Here is a 21775-nt window from a genome sequence, read left to right as displayed (position 1 = left end):
CCTGTATATATAACGATTTTAAACATAAAAGCACCCCAGCACACTTTGTAAATATCTGTGAGAATATTTGTTTCAGCATGAAACCTACTTATCCAAAGCGGGAGTGCTCCGATCAAGGATTTGTATCTCCGATATAAATCTATATCAGTGGAAATACCGGAGTAAAGAACAAAAAGTTGGTTACTTTCCCCCTTACTTATATTCCATATCAAAACATGTACGTTGTTAGAATAAAGTACAAAGAACTTCTGAAGGATTTGCCTTCAACTGCAATTATATTGTATGCTGGCGAAACAAAACTATCCATAGCCTCTGCATGTTTATGCACCTGTCCTGATTGATTGAGGGGCCTGTCGTTCAGCAGTTATCGTTTGGTAATTATGTTGTTCATTGGTATTTTCCCGTTTGGATATACATGGATATATAAATTAGATCGTTGGTTTTCCTGTTCGAATTGTGTACGCTAATAATTTTGGGTCCTTTATAGCTTGCTGTTTGGTCTGTATCAAAGCCCTGTGTAAAAGGCCGTACTTTGACCTGTGTTTGTTATTTATATCAGGTTTAAAACAACCCTCCCTCAGACAACATGGACAAGGGGTCATTTTACTGATGTAGAAAAGAAAATAGAAATACCAAGGATTTGTATAGTTCTTCTATACAAAACCTTTGAAAACTTAGAATTTTGTACTCAAAAAGAGGAGAGTTACATCATATTTTAAACAACTTTTTCTAAACATTGCTAAAAGAGGGGTCCACTTATTTTGAATAATATTAAACTGTTTAAGTAAATGTGTTAACATGGTTAAAGTCCAGGAATATTACAAAATTCTTGGACATGTTTTGAGCATTTAATACCAGATAGATATATAGTTCTTTGAGAAAATATGAGCCCTTTTGTACAAACAAATATATTATAACTTATATTGATCCCTCATAAAACATGTAAAAGGGATATTTATAACATTAAGGGGTTGTCCCCAAACTGATTATGACTTGGATGGAGAATTGTCTCATTGTCAGTCACACATGCATGTCATACATAGACCAGATTTAATTATTTCTTGGTGAACAGGGAAAAAATACTTCAAATTAAAGAAATGTCAAAGTACAAGTGATAAATCAAGCTTTAATATTGTCAAAACCTACTATTTTAGGTTTACAAAAAAAAATTATAATCGCTCGCCTCTACTTTTCAAGCTTCGCCTCAAAAATTTGCAAATTAAATATTTTTTTATTTAAATTTTCAAATCGCTCGCTCGCCCCAAATTTTGAAGTCCAAAAATCCGTAGAACAAGAAATTAAATTGGTGTGGCCTAAAGAAGGAATCGATGAACAAAAGCACTTCCAGAGTTAATCTACAGAACTATCAAATGTGGCGGATTTAAATATCTTGTAAACAAAGATTATAATAATGTTTTTAAATAGGCGTGTAAAGTTGGTAATATTTAATATATGCACTAATGGAATAGCGGCAAATTCAGAAGTGGCTTAATTAAAAGTTTATGAATATCTGGGTTTTTTTTGTTTTTTTTTGTTTTTTTTTTTATTAAATATGATTTTTGGCAATTGATATTTCATTGGTTCTTTCAAATTAAAAACAAAGTTTCATTTGCAAAAAATAAAATGGTTTTTTTTTCAGCCAATTTGATTCAGCTGAACATAACCTCCATCGTTACATAGTGACTTTTCTCAAGATGCATAAAAACGTGGTGGTATAATATAAGTATAAGATATTTAAAAATATACTAGAGGTTTAATAGTACATGGATTTTGATATACTTTACTTCCACTTTGTAATATCATATTCACATACAGTAGAGAATATGAAAGTTAAAAATTTGAATATTGAAATTCAACGGATAAAATAAATTATAATATGTTACCATTGATAGAGAGTCTTGGATGAAGATCGTCTACTTTGTTTTACCCATGGTCATTTTACTTTCAATGATAATGGAAATAAACAAAAAGTTAATAACTTTCCTTTTTTCAATTTTTGGGTTTAATGTTTATAAATCTAAACTGGATTTTGATAGTGTCTTTTGAATTTGTATAAGCAACTTCTTGTTATTGAGAACCTATAGTCAAGAAGATGACAACCAATTTTTAATCAAATCTATTAGTTTGATTTCACATTTACATATTCTTCATTTATACATCTACATAATATCGATTTTTTAAATTTAGTTGACATAATAAACAGTTTCAAATTTGAATAATTAATGATTTGTACAAAAAATCGCTTTTCGCCATTGTCAAAATGCGCAGAGAAGAAATGATGCCTTACTGAAGTAGTAAAATTTAAAAGTTTAGTTTAATTTCCTTATCCTGCTTCCAGTTTCTTTTCACAAATTTGATCAAAGAGATATTAGAATAAGTAATCTTTTTTTGGGGGGATATCAACAAAATACATCGAAATGGTATTTTTTACGTTGCACAAAATTTATAAAATGTTTTTTTTAATTGCATTGACATTTTATATAAACAATAAGTAAGAATAACGAACAAAATTGTAACGGTAATTTCGACATTTATAAATTGTTATCTATATAATTGTTTTTACTTTGAATACTTGTGATAATACAAATGGTTACTACAGTTCAACAAAATGCTTTCTATGATTTTGATGTGTATCGACCACAAAAATAACATAATTTGCTGAAACTTATGAGAACGGAAAAGTGTATTAACAAACGGATTTGGGGGACAACTACATTGTTAGTATACCTAACTAGCTGGTGCGACGGATTTAAATAACTGGTAAACAAAGATTATAATGATTTTGAAATAGGTTGTTTAATATAAATTGCTGAACTATATATGGGCACTCAATTGTAATGACACCAACACATTTCCATTCGAATGAATTTCGAAATGTTTATACATACTTCCACATTCTTTAACAACAAACCACTAAATTTGTAAAAAAAGATTAAGTTCTTTTGTGTAAAATAGAAGATAGTGCATTTCAAACAATTCAAACAGCTACAAAACAACAAAAGAATTCAAGGTCTATTAAGTAGTTCATCAATTTATCAGTCTATTAAGTAGTTCATCATTTTATCAGTAAAAAGATTTGTTTTATCTTGGTTTTTTTTATTAATTGGTTTTTTTTATCTTCTTTTAAATTACACTTTTTACGTTTCATTTATAAGGAAATAATAGATATTTCAAAATGTTTTGATATTGATTTTGATTAAGCTAAAAGGAGAACTCTATCAACTCTTTCTATAAGAATAAAAGAGGTGGCATAATTGAAATGATTGCGAAATAGTATTCAAAATGCATAAATGTATATAATAAATACAAATACGATCCGGGTAAATCATCGATCCTTTAAATAAATCTTTTCTAAAAGGTTACACATTCAACACTATAATCATACATTTGAATATTGTTTTTTATTGATATAAACATTTTGTAATCAGTAAGTTAAGAGCAAACTAAATACCATTGCTACACAAATTCACACATACATGACTCTACAACCTGCCGATACCTAAATCTTTGCATTGCTAAGGTATGGAAGGGTCGGCGCCTTCAAGCATGCTTACCCCGCCACATTCTTTCAATGGCTGTTCCGATTCAGGAGCATGTTATTCAGTTGTTTGTTCATTCTTTGTATATTAGTCAGACTGTAAGTTTTTGTCCAATGAACTGTTTTTCATTTGTCACTTCGGTGTATTTTAATGCTGACTATGCAATAGGGATTTAACTCATTGTTGAAGGCGGTAACGTAACTTCTTTGTCATTTCGTTTCTGGTGCAGAATTATCTCATTATCAATAATGCCATATCTTCTTATTTCTATATTCACCTCGATCTTGCACGAATACAGAAGTGGATTCAAAACTTAAAAAATCTAAAATAAAGAAATAAAACCACTGTAGGAAAGACTGGATTGAGAAGATCTTTGCCATTTTATCCAGATATGCTAATTTTTCTTTCACTAATAAATGAAATCTAGAAAAACAATAGAAAAATAACTATCTTTTTTGGAGGGGGATTTTAGTGGGAAAAAATATTAAACTTGATCCTTTTTGTGTCGGTTTGAGATTGATATTTTTTTGTTTCATGCGATATTTGTTCCGGTTCATATCCATCATATCCTGCTTGCCTTTAGAAAAATTATTTTGCTGAAACCATTGAATGATTTAGCCATTAACAATAAAAAGATGATTTTTTTTTTCAGATAAATACGTAAAACCGAATTGACCATCAAATTTTAATGTGAGTTTTAGGTAAACAAGACGGTTTACCTTAGGACAGTTTGTTACGATAAGACAAAATTTAGACCTGTTGATCTGATCTTATTCATTTTGTATATTAAATTTACATAATGAAAATTCGCATTTTATATATTTAAAATATTAACCTGTTAAACGTCTAGCATAAACAAAGAAAATTATTTCAGAAACTATTTCATTCGTGCAATAGAAAATAGTTAAGATCACATAATTCGTAACAAAGTCATACAATGCTTAAGGTGCAATAATGTGTTTTTTCATAAGGGAAAGGATATTTTAAAACTATGTATATCAATATCAATATAAAATGATTGAAAAAATAATCTACGATTAATCTTACAGGGCGATGGATCATGTAATATGATTCTGTACTCTACAAAATATAACATAGAACAAGTCAAAAAGGGTACAACATCAATCAATATCAATATATATGGTATGTCATATATATGTAGATAAAACACTATATATTGTTTTTATTATTGAAGTGTTTAGCCAGATCTGGAACCTTGATTTACCTATACATAACTACCAGTCTTTGTTAGATTTATAATATTTAAATATAGGTTAATGATGATTATCGACCGTATCACATGGATGTTTTGAATTTTTAATATTATAAACATAGATAATCAGAACAAACTGTTTAATACTAACACATGCGCAAGCTAATATAATGGAATCATTTATTTTTTTTGCTGAAGTCGATCAATCTTTTCCGTAAGAACTATTAATAGTTTTGCCAAATATAAATAAATGGGAGTTTGTTTTTTTGTCGTTTAAAAAATCAATGAACTGAAAACCATGGTATTTAAGAAAATAGGAAATTGATCAAACGACCAGTCACCTGTATCGCTTGGTGAGCTCGTACATGCATCCTTTATTTTTTTTAAGAATTAACGTTAACAAATTAAGGTAAGTCACTTATTAACAACCACCATTGAATTTAAGGCAATGCGGAGACGAGGCTTTGACGTGATAAAATGAGTCAATACGTTTTGCAAAAATCCCTGCCTAATGTAGAAAATAATTTCACTTTAAAAAATGTTTCAATTGCTCCTTTCCTCACAAAGCTAGTTTACATCATTTGTATGAAATGTTATAATAGTTATCAAAGGTACCAGGATTATAAGTTAGTACGCCAGACGCGCGTTTCGTCTACATAAGACTCATCAGTGAAGCTCATATCAAAATATTTATAAAGCCAAACAAGTACAAAGTTGATCATATATAATTAAATCATTTTTGAATCAAAGATATGCTACAACGTGTTGGTTTCAGAAATAATATATATATAAACTGGTCGAAAACTGCAATTTTTTTCAGTCAATTTTAAAGCGATGCAGTAACACAAGCTTATGTTACATTAATCATCAGTCAAACTCTGACATTGTTAAAAAAAGACTTGGTACAGACATTTAGGTAAATTATACAACACCAGTGTGCAAAACACAGTGATGTCCAATAAAGCAGTTAACAAAAACAAAAAAAATAATAAATCAAATTTTCAAAATGTTCCAAGAAATGTTTGCCGAGATAGTTTTTGGTCCAATTTTATAATTGTTATCGAAAGAAAGGACTGGCTATGTTTGTATGCTTTAATAACTTGGTAGCGATAAACCGCATATAGCAGAACTGCAATACATGAATCATGAGATTTTGATCAAAAGATACCAAAGGGACATTCAAACTCAAAGATGAAAAAAAAACTGATAATACCATGGCAAACGAAAAAAAACCGTAACAGTTAAATAAACACTACATAGAATAGTACAGCTTACGCCAACATCAACCCCATAAACACTGGGGTTGATCTAAGGTGGTCTGAAAAGGGATAGCAGATCCTGCTCCCGTATGGTACCCGCCCTTATAACATTTTTAAAAAATACGACTTATGAATGTTGAAACTCTAGGGTTTTACAAAACGCGCGTCTGGCGAACCAAATTATAAGCCTGGTGTCGTTTATTCATTTTTATTACCGATGTTTTCTTGAACTGACCCATCTGTCTTGTGCATCTCGTAGAGAAAAATGGTTACCTTTCTGAAAGCAGTCCTATTTTTTAAAGGGATTTGTGATGCAGTTTTGGGGTTTGATGTGTTGCATCTATCCTGTTTTATTTTTCTAGGTCTTTTTATATTCTTGTCAGGAAAAAGCGTTTTTCATTTTAGTCTCTTATATATTTGGTCATTATTGAGGAAGGATACTTTAGAATGGTCCTGGCTTACTTTAATGATGTCTAAGGGTTAGAAACATATATTACCGATTTGCTATTGTATGATATTTTATTATCGGACATATCTCACCAAATGATTTGTAAAAGAGTAATACGATGACTGCCCGTTGTGGAGCAGGAATTGCTTTTCCTTCCCAGGTACTTCCGATCAACCGGGTTCGGGTTACCTTATCTTGAGTTTCAAAATGGTACTATACTTGTCTGTTTGTCAACTTCATTTCTGTGCATATGTAATGTATATCCTCTATGACCTTGCAGTGTCTTTTCCTCTTTCTACTTTGTATGAACAACAGTTCTCCAATTGTTTGACAAATATTGGATAAAAATTATTTTTTCAATTGTTAGGAACTTTAGCCTACATTGTTTAATTCAATGATGGATTCTACCATTGATTGGAATTTCTTTAAGACTTGTATACATACTTGGGTTTTATTTATAAACTGATTGAAATCTACGGCAGAAAAATCGAGTGATTTAAAAATGCGTATGATTGATCTGACCGACTATTTTTATTAACTAGTGACAATTACGTTATTTGAATGAAAACTTGTTTATTTTAGATAGAAGTCATTATGACAGCAATCAAACTGAATCATGGTGTCCTTGTAATATGTATATTATGTTTGCTCATTACTGTCAATCTTGTAAATGTAAGTATATTGTCAATTATAGTTTACACTTTGTTTGAATATAGGTTATTTAGTTTTTAAAACCTTTAGTCCATAAAAAGAAAAAAAAACTGTTGATCGCATTCACTAGTGTTGTAGCTCAAGGTGAGTGGTATACATGTAGTATCTTATTAGATGCGATATGGGTTTTTTTTAACAAAGAAACAGAAAAAAAAACAAATTTTAATTAATTATCTAATTAAAGTTTTTAAATATTTTCGTCATCAGTTGAAATGCTTATTAATTATCACTGACCGTATTTTTTAGTCGTTCGCATGTTTAAGTAGGGGGCATAATTACAAATTAATTGAAGATTTATCGCCGAGCGTAGCGAGGTTACGCATTCTATATACAAAAAATGTATAAATCGGATAAACATGTTATTTAAAAAAAAATTGCAATCAAATGGACTAGCTTACGCTCTCTTTGCCCCCTTGGCTCCAGTATTGGTTCAGACTAATAACTATCAGCATGCATGTTATATGGTATATGCTTTCACGAAAACTTTCTACAGAAGAAATCGAGATGTATCATAGACGGAGGAAGTATGTCGAAACTAAAATTCTTTTTTTTTAATTTAGTTATAACATTTTTGAAAAATACTTAAATATTGTTTGACGACACAGACATATCAAAACAATGAATGTTTACGGTAACACATCACAATTGTTTATCGATTTACACTTAAAACAAGTTTACTAAAGTTTTTGAAAGTAGCTAAACGTCTTTTTGTCATTTCTTCATCTACATAAGAAATTTTAGTAATGTCGTATAGATAAATTGAACAAAAAAATGGATGTTCTTTCGTATTTGAATTAAATCATGTTGACGATTTCAGTTTCATGACTCTCTGTAGGTTTTTTTGGGGGGTTATTCCTTAATTTTTAGTAGGGTTGATACATAATACCAATGCATCAAATGTGATACAGTTTGGTTTTCTAATTCAAAAAAGCGTTTTGAATAAAAAAAGAATGATTGCCGAGAAATGGAAAATATCGTATTGCACGATATTTAAAGGTAGACTCTGTTTCTCTAATGAATTTTAGCATAATGTCCTTTTTTGCAGTGATTAAAAAATTGTTCTTTTTTTCTACGTCATCGTGCGTGGTCGCCTTTTTTCGAGACATCACAATAGGAAATTTAGAGGAAAGAAAGAAATTCTGACATCATAATTACATTTAAATCAATGAGAAACAAACTTTTTTTCGGTTTAGGACAACATAGATTCACGTTGATTTCGATAACATTTTTGATTGTATTTTGTATACATATATAAGAGAGGAAAAAACGAACCTTTAGTTACATTATTCTTCGGAAAGTTTCGATGGAATATCTTCTAGAAATCATAACAAAAAATAATTTCAATGCAGATTCAGATTCAGATTCAATATTTTAATAAAGTCTTGCCATATACACCAAACATATTTTTAATGCAACAGTACGTCATGCAATTAATACCTTTTTTCAGACAAATCACAATTGTTTAATGTTGTTTGTCTCGTTATATGTAGGGTTTTTCTAAAGACAGTACTTGTGGCGGGACACATGGATGCTGGGGAGACTGTGATGGAGGTTGCTCCTTCTTACTGACGTGGATGTCTTCCGGTTCCGGTGTTAATTTCAAGATGAAAGCCTCATTATCGACTAATGCTGATCAATGGGCAGGTTTTGGAATATCAACATCAGCATCAATGGTAATATATAATACTTATTATTTTATGAAATACTACTAGGCAAAAGAAGGTTTGTTGTCGTCTATATGCTTATTGTATTTTCCCTCACTATTTTGCTATAGGAAGTTCAAATTTGGGGTTTATTAACGATAAGTATGATTTATTCTGAGCATCAGTACCACTTGCCATTGGGCTATGTTTTCAGGCAACTAGTTTGTGTAAAGTTTTGAATCTTCGGCATTTTTTACGTACAGCAGTGGATGAGGGCTAAAATCAAAACTTTACATTACAGATTTGTAATTCATTGAGCCTTAAACTTCTATAAAGTACTGTTTGGTATCAAATCGCCATTTACTGACAGGATTTTCTCCTCTGAAATGCGTTTTTTTTTAAATAATTTTAACACAATATTTCTAAAGAATATGTTGAAGTATTCTATTGTTTTTGGGGGCAATATGTTATTAACTGTGCGATGTATTTTGGAAGAAAATTATTTAAATTTATGATTTACAAGTCGAATAAGTGAGTCAAACTATACCAAAGCATTCATAAACTTGAAATGCACTAAAAAATAGTGGTTAGTTCTGGCATTTTGCATGATTCGTAGCCAGACTGCTACAAAATTATAAAAGAGACAAAATTCCTCAAAATATAATAAAAATATATAATAAAAACACTGTTTCTAAAGTGCATGCTTATGGTCATGTTGAAAACACCTTTATTTAAATGATCCTAACATTATTATATATCTAAAAATAATAATGACACAGCACGTGTCTATAAATAAAACAGATCTATTTTATTTTTTGAAATTTACCTATGATAATAAAACATCACTAAAAATCCAAAGTGTACCATATCAATCATAATTAACTTTTCAGTTGTGACGTTGATCCATACATCTGACGCGCAGTTTATATAATGTCCTGGTGAGGTGTCGTAAATTCATGGAAGGTGTCCGTTGTTGTTCTACAGTTTACGTGTTATACTGTACTATTTTATTAATTATTTATATTTCTCTGTGCTGAGTGTTCCTGCGTTTATGTCTAATGTATTTCTGTCTCGTAGAGCTGTCCTTTAGCGGTATTTTCAACATTGCTATAAAAACGGGCGGGCGAATTGGCTTGCAATAAAACTAAGTTCAATCCACCAGTTTTTCTTACAATGTCCTGTACAAAGTCATGAATAAGAGTTAGACAGTTGTTATCAGACAGTCTTTTTCTATGTAGATTGACGTTTTCTTTTGTTGAAGTTCAGTCTTTCTGTTTTTATTCCTTTTATAATTGATGTGTTTCCATAGGTTTTAGTTTGTTACACTGATTTGTTTTTGCTTAATCGAACTATGACTTTCGAACAGCGGAATAGGTGAGTCGGTGTTATGTATATACCGGAATTAGGTTGGTTTTTTGTGTACCCAGCTTAAGTCAATGTATCTGAACAGTGGGATTGGACAAACAAAACAGTATTAACTGTAAATACTTTCCCAAGCTGTGGGATGTGTCAGGAGTAGAAAATATATATACTACCGTGCAACCCATACTACTGATGCCTTTAATCATCTACTACACTTTCAACATTTAAACAAGTATTCTAGTGGTGCAGTGGAAATCTGAACCAACCCACAGCAGGAAGAATGCGTGTTTGAACCTCTTAGCCTGAGGTGAAAAAAAATTCCTACATTAAATGTATTTTAACTCAACTTCACTTTCAATTTCAAAAAGTGTCCCCAATACATGCAAATATTCCGTTTTAAATTTTTCTCGGAGTTCAGTATTTTTGTGATTTTACTTTTTAAGAGAATTAGAGTTTGTTTTAAAATAATTTTTATACCTATTTATACCCTCTTCCCTCATTTTTCAATTGCTACAATCCGATATGGACCACAACACCAAGTTATAATTGATAATTTATTGGATTTCACTTGAAAAGGCAAAATGTTTGCTGTTGGAATGACTTGATTTAGCCAGACAACTGTGTCAGAAATAAGATTTGGATGAAAAAAACATATGCTAAAATCTGTTTTGTTGAATGTATAGACTACCTTAGCTGTATTTGGCAAAACTTTTAGGAATTTGGTCTTCAATGCTCTTCAACTTCGTACTTTATTTGGCTTTTTTTTTTTTTTTTTTTTTTTAACTTTTTGGGATTCGAGCGTCACTGATGAGTCTTTTGTAGACAAAACGCGCGTCTGGCGTATATACAAAATTTAGTCCTGGTATCTATGATGAGTTTATTTACGAGCTTCAACCTTTCGATTTATATGGCACGTAATTCCTCTTATTTAAATAATGGCAACTTTTGTTTCTCTCACACTTGGATTTTGACTTTTAAACACCAAAACTATACCCTATTAGCGGATAAAAATTGCCCATACAAGGTTTAGAGTTCTGAAAGAATTTTGTATTTTTTCACATTTTCCCGTAAGTCACGTAAATTTTGGAAAGATACCATGTGAATTAAGAAGACAAAATTGCTTAATATTTTTTTTTTTTTTTTTTTGGTTATATTCAATATTATTTTTTTATATTGATCCGAAATGACCTTTGTATGAACGTTGGAGCGAATGCAATATTATTCGATTGAATTAGGATAGTGTCTGCTCCATATGTTTAGGCCTTATTTGGCGGAAATTGAAAGGGTTAATTGTTCCCTTAACTCAGATTTCATTAGAATTCCCACAGTTAAGTGACATTCTTCAGTAGTATGCATTGAATTACCAAGGCTTTACTTACTAGTAACTAGTGAAATCTTTTATCGGAGCCTCTCTCTTATTACTGTTTGGTATGTGCTACCTCATCGCATATGCTTATCCGTACAAAAGTTTGTTCGATTATCAACACTGATTTAAGAATGCGTAACAAGAATAAATGTCCAAAGTGTAAGGAATGACAATTTGGGCATTTTTTATCATATTTTAATCATTTTGTGAGAATGAGTGCATGGGAAGATATTTTGTAATGCATTTTCAACATGCAAAGTATACTTTATTCATATTTTAAACTTTGTTTCAAAATTAATTGCCTATTTGAAGGTTTGGAGTGAAGTTCTAATTTTTATATCGTTAAATTCATTATTATTAAGTTTTTTTTAAACCATCCATGCAATTTACTTCATTTCTTTGTTTATATTTTCATCTCAGTAAAAAATGGTTAATCTCAAGCTTTTAAAAAGTAATAATCTGAAGGAAACATTAAATAACAAAATAGTTTTACTATTAAGCAGTATTTCTATTAGTTAATATAATAAAAGAAGATGGGGTATGATTGCCAATGAGACAACTCTCCACAATAGACCAAAATGACACAGAACTTAACAACTATAGGTCACCGTACGGCCTTCAACAATAAGCAAAGCCCATACCGCATTGTCAGCTATAAAAAAAACGAAATGACAATGTAAAACAATTCAAACGAGAAAACTAACGGCCTTAATAATTAGGTATAGAAAGATGTGGTTTGGGTGCCAATGAGACAACTCTCTATCCCAATAATAATTTATGAAAGTAAACAATTACAGGTCAAGGTACGGCCTTCAACACAGAGCCTTGGCTCACACCGAACAACAAGCTATGAAGGGCCCCAAAATAACAAGTGTTAAACCATTCAAACGGGAAAACCAACGGTCTAATCTGTATGTAAAAAAGGAGAAACGAGAAACATGTATACATTACATAAACAAACGACAACTACTGCACATCAGATTACTAAAAATAATACATAGGGAGCATATTTGTTAACTGTAACAATAAAGGAACAATATTTGTTTTTTTTTCCTTTTCAATCAATTAATATGATTTAAGATATTTTTTCTCAAGATTTTACGAAGTAATAAATGCCTAACATGACTAAAATCTGCAAAAAATGATTTTTGAAAAAAAATATCAATTATCAAAAAATATTTCGAGAAGGACTTGCATGACCCATACCAAAATACTCTGTCAACAACAACATCAATTTCCCTTTTAGATACAACTTTTAATTTTCTATAGAAACTACACTGTATTTTATTGAACACATCCCTCCCTCTTTTTCCACAAGAAAATAACAATTTTGCGTGCATACAGATTTACATGACCTCCTTCATACTAATTTGATGCCAGGTAAAGCGGGGTTCACACATTGCCGATTATTGCTCCCGTTTGAGATCAGACAGCGATACGACACGAAAAGTGAAAAAATCGGATAACTATCGTCCTATCATTGTCTGAACGCAGTCGTTTACGTTCGTAACAGATTCCTGCGGGTCGAGAAGGGTTGGAATAGTTCGGCAAAGCACCCCAACAGTTAGGTGCGTCCTGTAACATTCGGGGAAACTCAGCCGAATTTGTCTAGTCGGATTACAATCGTGCCTATGTCGTGTCAAATTCTGCTGTATCGGATCAAAATCCTAACAATGTTCTGTATATTCTGGACGGTGTCCTGTGGAACGGGAATGATATGGAGAAATTTTCATTGCTGTTTTTCTGCCGATTGAGTCCAGATTGCATCCAGATCTTTTCGATTGCGAACCGTTTTTGCCGAAACCGTTCCGGAATAGTCCCGTTGTTAATACGAAATTCGTCAATGATACCCACGTCAGAGTCCCGACAATTACAGAATACAATACGACTGGGACCAGACAAAGCCGTTTGCAATGCGATAGAGCGGACCGTGATAGGATTACGTTCCGACAGTACCTGATCATCCCGAGTATGTCGACAGTTTTCGAACGGATAACTTCCGTCAGCGTCGGTTCACTATCTGGTTACTGTCCGATCTCTGTCGGATTGCATTCGGTAGAATCGGGACGCAGTCGTGACAGACTCGACCGAATTTAACCAGGCGATAGATACAAATTAAATTAGAAGCGGATTGAGAACGGGATTATCGTGATAAATTCGCTTGGAAACGGTTGAACATCGACGCTTCCTGAACAATATCTGATTGTTGTCGTGATCAAATTATTTGTTTTACAAATTTTAATTAAAGTTTGAATTAACATCCAAAATTCACAGGGTCTTGATCAGACCTTTGACAAATTTTAATCAGGAATGGTCCTGTCAAGGACGGCAGTAAAAATCGTGAACCTAAGCTTAATGTAAAACATTGTATATCTGAACAACATAATGCTCAAGCATGTGCGTAAAAATGAATTTAAAGACAAATAATGGTATAATAGTATGAATTTCATTCGAGTTCGAATAGTGAATTTTCGGAATACACATTTAATAGTGAGCTTGAAAGAAAGGGGTATGATGTATTTATACAGCTACCCAATGTTATCTCTTATATTGTGAATGATACGAGTTTTTTTAGAAAAACTTTCATGTTCGTTCTATAAAGAAACAAAATGTTATACTGAAATTATTATTTACTTATTATTTGGCAGATTGTACCTCCTTTTTGAGCAAAACATCTATTTCGATTTTTTTTATAATTTAAGGTACCTCCATAATATAAGGCGTTGTCTAAGTTTATGCATAGGACTACAGTGTTGTGGGCGTAACTTAACCAATTAAAATTTTACTAAGGAAATATCAAGTTTAAGAAGTTTCATGCATACTATTTAGGGAAAAGGGAGAACTATCATTAACTGGAGTGTTTACTAAAGAAAACCTTAACTTAAGTAGCTTTATGCATACGTACTCCGTGTATTTATTCAAGTTTAACTTGTGTGGAAAAAAAATAAGACTTCACAGATATAATAATATACAGTGATTACTCATAAGTTCCCACCAAAATACTGGTTATATGGTATCTTACGTCAAGAGACATTATATATAGTGTTTCTTACTCTAACTAATGATGTGGTGTATCAATCAAACACAAAATTGCTACACCCACATGGAAAGAAAAAACAAAAGAAAAGGAGCAGCGCTTTTATTGATAGTCTTCGTCTTACAGTCATAATGACTTGAAAATAATAAAATAAAACAACATTTTGCATTTATTTGCTTATCAATATTGCATCTTTTTCTAGCTGCTTTTAAAAAAAATCTGAACTTTTTCTTATCAAATTTGTTTAAACCTTCAATGGTGTCTGTTTTTCTGAAGTAAATTTTATTTCATATTTTTCTTTGTTTTAGCAAATACTTCATTTCTCGAAGTGCATATATAATATAATGTTATTATTATTGGTTGTAGCAAAATGCCAGTGTAACATCATGCCTTATGACAAGTAGCGGTGCTTCGTTTAATCCAGAGAATTCTTATAATGCTGCATCAGGAAATACAAATTCGGTTGTATCAAGTGTAAGTTTCACAACAGAATAGTTCTATCGAATTCATAATCTTACCAAAAAAAGTTTACAAGGAGTAGTGGATTCGAAAAAGATGGTTCACTTGCAACAAACGTCACTCGCTAAAAAATTTATCGATAACGAATCCACCACTTCTTATAAATTCTCTAAAACATAACATAATTTAAAGAAGTTTAGAGATAACAATAGATGTATCGACACGATAGGGGATACAAGTGATGAGAAAAACAAATTCCATATGTTTCAGTATACATACATAAAATTGAGAATGAAAATGGGGAATATGTCAAAGAGACAACAATCCGACAAAAGAGCAGTTTCTGACATGACATATTTTGCAACATAAACTGCTGGTAAAGTCAAATTCATCCAACGGATTGTTAAAGAAAAATAGAAGACATACCTAGTTATTAATGTATGATTCGAACACACCGCAATTATCGCTCAACAGTTAATAATCGATTTCGGCAAAGCTTTATCAATAACAATATGCGTATTTCAAAAAAAAAATGTCATTGGTCCTTCAAACTATATATATTTGCAATCCAAAGTATCAATTTCAAAGTAAATAAAAATATTGGTACTTGGTTTGTGATCTTGACGTGTTCATCAATTGTTTGAAATCTCTAGTAGTATTACAATATAACAATATAGAAAATGAAATTATTATTATTTTGTGTTAGTCTTATATTCAAATACATATATGAACTTCTATTACTCGTAAGATGGGACCTGAAATGGCAAAAACAAGAAGATACTGCTTCAAACCATACACTAGAGCAAGATCAAACGGGAAAAAACTTAATAAACATGCTAATTGTTTTTATAAAACGATTAAAATATGCTTATTTTGGTTTCATAAAAGAAATATAGGAACATATACACCATCAAGAAAAGATAGCTCCTGTCGTCATTTGTTCATTGAATACTGTAATTTTAATACATGTAATGTTAGACTGATATTTCTTTTAAAAAATGTCAACGATGGCTTTGTGTTCGTCTTATTTCAGCCACTAAATGGTTTAACAGCTACCGGAGCAACTTATGCCGACAACATTCTGACATGTGAGTTGTCAAGAACCAACACGAACTCTGACGCTGAGGTTTTTGATCTTACTACTGACTACTATATACTGTTTGCAAAAGGGACACTCTCAGGAGGTACATTACAATTTCTTCGTTTCTATAAGTAAAATACTATGGGTTTTGCTCATTGTTAGACTAAAAGACCGTTCGGTGACCTATAATTGCTTACATTTACGTAATTTGGTCTCTGCTATATAGTTGTCTAACGCGCTTGATCCATATCATTTCCAGTACCATAAATACTCTTTAACTATAATCTGAATACTGACGTCATTTCAACCTTTTTATTGGTTAACTGGATCCCTGCTTTTTTAACTGATAAAGTTATTGTGACTGCTTGACATTTCTCAAACACCCGTCTTTATTGTTATGTACATAAAAGAAGGACGAAAGATACCAAAGAGACAGTCAAACTCATAAATCTAAAACAAACTGACAACGCCATGGCTAAAAATGAAAAAGACAAACAGACAAACAATAGTACACATGACACAACATAAAAAACTAAAGAATAAACAACACGAACCCCACCAAAAAACTAGGGGTGATCTTAGGTGCTCCGGAAGGGTTAGCAGATCCTGCTCCACATGTGGCGTCCTGTTGCTTATGTGATTCTACCCTGCCTTCAGAAATATGTAGAATCAAGTATTGCAACAACTGTGTTACGATATTGCCACTCATCTGATATTTAAAGCGCGCGGTTTGTCCAGCTTTTTAAATAGGTTAATTTAACTGTTGAGTGTTAAATTAATCGTTCTACACGAGTTACAGTGGTGGAACCTGTTTCTCTGATTTTTATCATTCCTTTTCAAAAATTTGCAAACAGTTGTGTTCTTTATATTTGACGCCATTAGACATGGTCGCCTTTTTTCATGACGTTTCATAGAAATTTCAAAAGGCCATCGTACGTCAGAATTATCTCGAATAAGAATAAGAGAAATGACAGATCATCAGTTTACAGTATGGTAAATCACTGAATGGTAATTCAGAAAACGAAAATGATGTAACTGTCAAATGCTATGAAAAAAGAAATTAGCTAGTTTATAGCTTCGTAAATTCTTCTTTAAAAACGTTTTATTCCATATACTGATGATTTAATACTATAAAATTAAAAGAGGTCGTTGTCATTATAATGGATTTGCTGCATGTACTTATTCAAAGGGGGCAGGACCTTTTTTGTGACATCGGGATCAGGTGCTTTTAAGCTCGGGATTTCGGGATTGACCCTTTCGGAATCCGGGATTTCTTTTTTCGAGTTTCGAAATGTCGAGATTTATTTATTTTTAAATTCGGAACCTCGGGATTTCATGTTTTTAAGCCCGGGATTTTGGGATCAGGACATTTTCAACCCCTCCTCTTCAAAGGTGGCATATTGGTTTTTTTTTCAAACAATGAGTAGGTTGTTTATTAAATGAATGGATGTTTTTTTCAAGATAGATGGAGACTGGCTCTTTAACATCCAAGAAGGGGTCATTTGATTAATATTAAAGACGATAATGCGTCAATTTAAAGAGAATAAGAGAAATGACATATCATCTGTTTACAATAAAGTAAATCACAAAAAGCTGATTCAGAAGGCGAAAATGATGATAACGTCAAATGCTATAATAAAAAAAAGAAATTAGTTAGTTCCCGTATTATTTGTAGCTTAGTAAATTCTTCTTAAAAAAGAACTTTTATTCCATATTATTACAAGTTGGGACAAGATATTCTAAGGAGGATCTATGTCATTACTTTGTTTTTTTGCATTGTCTAATTCAAAGGTGGAATATTGGTACTTTATTTATAAACCACAAGCCGCGCGCTTTAAGGATTTTCTTATCCCTGGCATAGATTACCTTAGCCTATTTGGCACAACTGTACGGAATTTTGGGTCCTCAATGCTCTTCAACTTTGTTCTTGTTTGGCTTTATAAATATTTTGATATGAGCGTCAATGATGAGTCTCATGAAGACGAAACGGGCGTCTGGCGTACTAAATTATAATACTGATACCTTTGATAACTATTTACACCAGCCCAGTATTCAACACTTCGGTGTTGACATGAATATAAATAATGTGGTAATTTTTATAAATTTTGCTATTTTCAAAACTTTAGATTTTTCGATAAACTAAGGATTTTCCTAACCCAGGCATAGATTACCTTAGCTGTATTTGGCACAACTTTTTGGAATTTTGGATCCTCAATGCTCGTTAACTTTGTTCTTGTTTGGCTTTATAAATATTTTGATATGAGCGTTACTGGTGAGTCTTATGTAGACGAAACGCGCGTCTGGCGTACTAAAATATAATACTGGTACCTTTGATAACTATTTACACCACTGGGTCGATGCCACTGCTGATGTACGTTTCGTCCCCGAGGGTATCACCGGCCCAGTAGTCAATGCAACACTTCGATGTTGACATGAATATCAATGATGTGGTAATTTTTATAAATTTTGCTATTTTCAAAACTTTAGATTTTTCGATAAACTAAGGATTTTCTTATCCCAAGCATAGATTACCTTAGCCGTATATGGCACGACTTTTTGAATTTTGGGTCCTCAATCCTTTTCAACTTTGATCTTGTTTGGCTTTATTAATATTTTGATATGAGCGTCACTGATGAGTCTCATGTTGACGAAACGCACGTCTGGCGTACTAAAATATAATCCTGGTGCCTTTGATAACTATTTACACCACTTGCTCGATGCCACTGCTGGTGGACGTTTTGTCTCCGAGGGTATCACCAGCCTAGTATTCAATACTTCGGTGTTAACATGAATATCAATAATGCGATCATTTTTATAAATTTTGCTGTTTTCAAAATTTTAGATTTTTCGATAAACTAAGGATTTTCTTATTCCAAGCATAAATTACCTTAGCCGTATTTTGCACAACTTTTTGGAATTTTGGATCGTCAATGCTCTTTAACTTTGTTCTTGTTTGGCTTTATAAATATTTTGATATAAGCGTCACTGATGAGTCTTATGTAGACGAAACGCGTGTCTGGCGTACTAAATTATAATACTGGTACCTTTGATAACTATTTACACCACTGGGTCGATGCCACTGGTAGTGGACGTTTTGTCCAAAAGGTTATCCCTATCCCGGTAGTCAACACTTCGGTGTTGACATGAATATCAATAATGTGGTCATTTTTATAAATGTTGCTGTTTTCAAAACTTTTGATTTTTCGATAAACTAAGGATTTTCTTATCCCAGGCATAGATTACCTTAGCCGTATTTTACACAACTTTTTGGAATTTTGGGTCCTCAATGCTCTTCAACTTTGTTCTTTTTGGGCTTTAGAAATATTTTGATATGAGCGTCACTGATGAGTCTTATGTAGACGAAACGCGCGTCTGGCGTACTAAATTTTAATCCTGGTACCTTTGATAACTATTCACACTACTTGGTTGATGCCACTGCTGGTGGACGTTTTGTCCCAGAGGGTATCACCAGTCCAGTATACAACACTTCGGTGTTGACATGAATATCAATAATGTGGTCATTTCTATTAATTTTGCTGTTTTCAAAACTTAAAATTTTTCGATAAATTTAGGATTTTCTTATCCCAGGCATAGATTACCTTAGCCGTATTTGGCACAACTTTTTGGAATTTTGGGTCCTCAATGTTCTTCAACTTTGTTCTTGTTTGGCTTTATAAATATTTTGATAGGATCGTCATTGATGAGTCTTATGTAGACGAAACGCGCGTCTGGCGTACTGCATTATACTCCTGGTACCTTTGATAACTATTTTAATGGATGTATGGATGTTTTTTTCATAATGTTAAAGATTGACTGTTAAACATTCAAGCAGCGGTAAATTAAATTGATAGGGAAGACGATTATTCTTCAGTTCGAGAAGAATATGAACCCTGCTTTAAACTAGAGTGACAAGATCAGCCGTTTTTTACATACTAGCAAACAAAATAACAGTCCGCCTTCCCAGACACATTATTCTGATATTGGTCAACCAATTAGGCGTTGTTCTTATTTCATTTATAATGTCGCGTGCTTAACGGGAAAGTTTTCAAGTTCATTTATATGTTTTACCTTTCTGGGTGTTGAACCCATGCCTTTTGCACTCTTACCGAAGATCCATAACGGAACCACAATATTGGTTTGATATTTTGACATTTTTGTCTTAGTTCTGATGATGTACTCGTTAAAACGAATTCCCTAAGCCTTACACTTCAATTTTCCCCTGCTCAGTTATATTCTTTCTACTCTACACAAGGTCATAAATCAATGTTAATTTGATTCTTTTTTTTTGAATTTCAGGAACCAAAAATCAGCATACATTTACTGACAAAACAGCTGTATTGGTGAGCTTTCAGGCGACACAGGATCTCGCTGGGGGTGTGGCGATAATAAAACCTTTCACATCAATATTGATCATGTTAAGCGTCTCTCAAATTGTACTGTTTTCCATGTAAATACTATCAAAAATAGAAGTACGTCTGATTGATAACGAATATCATTTAGCTTTTTAATATTACGCCCGCATCAACATGAGACACCAATACAACCCCATTAACTCTGCTCAAGGAATCTTATTGGTTGCTGGTCGATACATGTACAGTATGCGATATTGAAAAAAGCCATATCATATTTACTTTATAATGATTCTCAATGCTCTTCAACTTTGTACTTTGTTTGGCATTTTTTAATTCGAGTGTCTTTTGTAGATGAAACGCGGGTTTAGCGTAAAAATAAAATTTTAATCCTGGTATCTATGCTGAGTTTATTCATCACCATAGATAGAGGAAATTTGTTCTCTCAAAATGATTACATATGAAGGCTATGCTATGCCGTGTCTAATATTGATGACATGACGTCCGTAACAGTTGATCTATCTATTTAATTGGTTAATGTGAATCAGAGTCAACATTAAAAAGCACTTATTAGCAACGATGAAATATTCAATTTAGTTTTTTTGTTATACATAGATCATGTATTTGGGTTTTGGTTTTTTTAACTAATTTGTATTTCTAATTTTAAAATTCTTACTTGCATGTGTGATTTTATTCATTTATTTATTCATTTTTAATTGCCATTTATCTTGCTAATTAAGCGGGAAAATCTAAAAACAAATCCCTGAATGCATTTCTTTCTAACCCAAATGGTACAAACTGTTCAGCAAGCACACGTTTAAATCATTTTGTTTATATTATACTTCACGTTAAAATGCCATATTTTGATTGGTTAATACGAGGGTGTTAATCTACTCTATCACATGACTGAGCGGGTGACAAATTTTTTGTATGTTACCATCTCGTCCAGACCAATCAAAGTCGATAATTTAAAGAACAATGAATAAAATAGAACTATACACTCGCTAAAAATATGTCTACAGTTTGTCGTTCGTCGTTTATTCGTACAATCTCTGCATTTCCTTCTTATTTTACCATTAAATCAATTATCTATTCACATTTGTCCCACTAATAAAAAGATTTATTCTGACAAAAGAGAAAGAGGTATAATCCTGATTGTCATAACTCAAAATAATGTCAACAATTACTCAAATTTAGGTATATTAGGTATATATATGCCTGCCTTACATTTAGTGCTTATATTTTACATTCATCTCATGAAGACGAAGAATTGACAATAAAAATTGTTAATGGACAGAAGTCCTGTGT

General features: G+C 32.0%; 1 protein-coding gene across 1 annotated transcript in view; it reads left to right on the top strand.

The window, feature by feature from the left end:
• Window positions 1-21064, top strand: part of LOC139488288 (putative ferric-chelate reductase 1) — a 47939-nt gene extending 26875 nt beyond the window's left edge. Inside the window, exons 3-6 of the mRNA XM_071273786.1 lie at window positions 8661-8843; window positions 14945-15052; window positions 16071-16221; window positions 20415-21064. Coding sequence (XP_071129887.1) covers window positions 8661-8843; window positions 14945-15052; window positions 16071-16221; window positions 20415-20569 — 597 coding nt within the window. The 3' untranslated portion in view covers window positions 20570-21064. The remainder of the gene's footprint in view (window positions 1-8660; window positions 8844-14944; window positions 15053-16070; window positions 16222-20414) is intronic.
• The last annotated feature ends 711 nt before the right edge of the window (window positions 21065-21775 follow it).

This window comes from Mytilus edulis, chromosome 9, assembly GCF_963676685.1.
Source record: "Mytilus edulis chromosome 9, xbMytEdul2.2, whole genome shotgun sequence".
In the NCBI taxonomy this organism is placed as follows: domain Eukaryota; kingdom Metazoa; phylum Mollusca; class Bivalvia; order Mytilida; family Mytilidae; genus Mytilus; species Mytilus edulis.
This window is presented reverse-complemented; position numbering and strand designations above follow the sequence as displayed.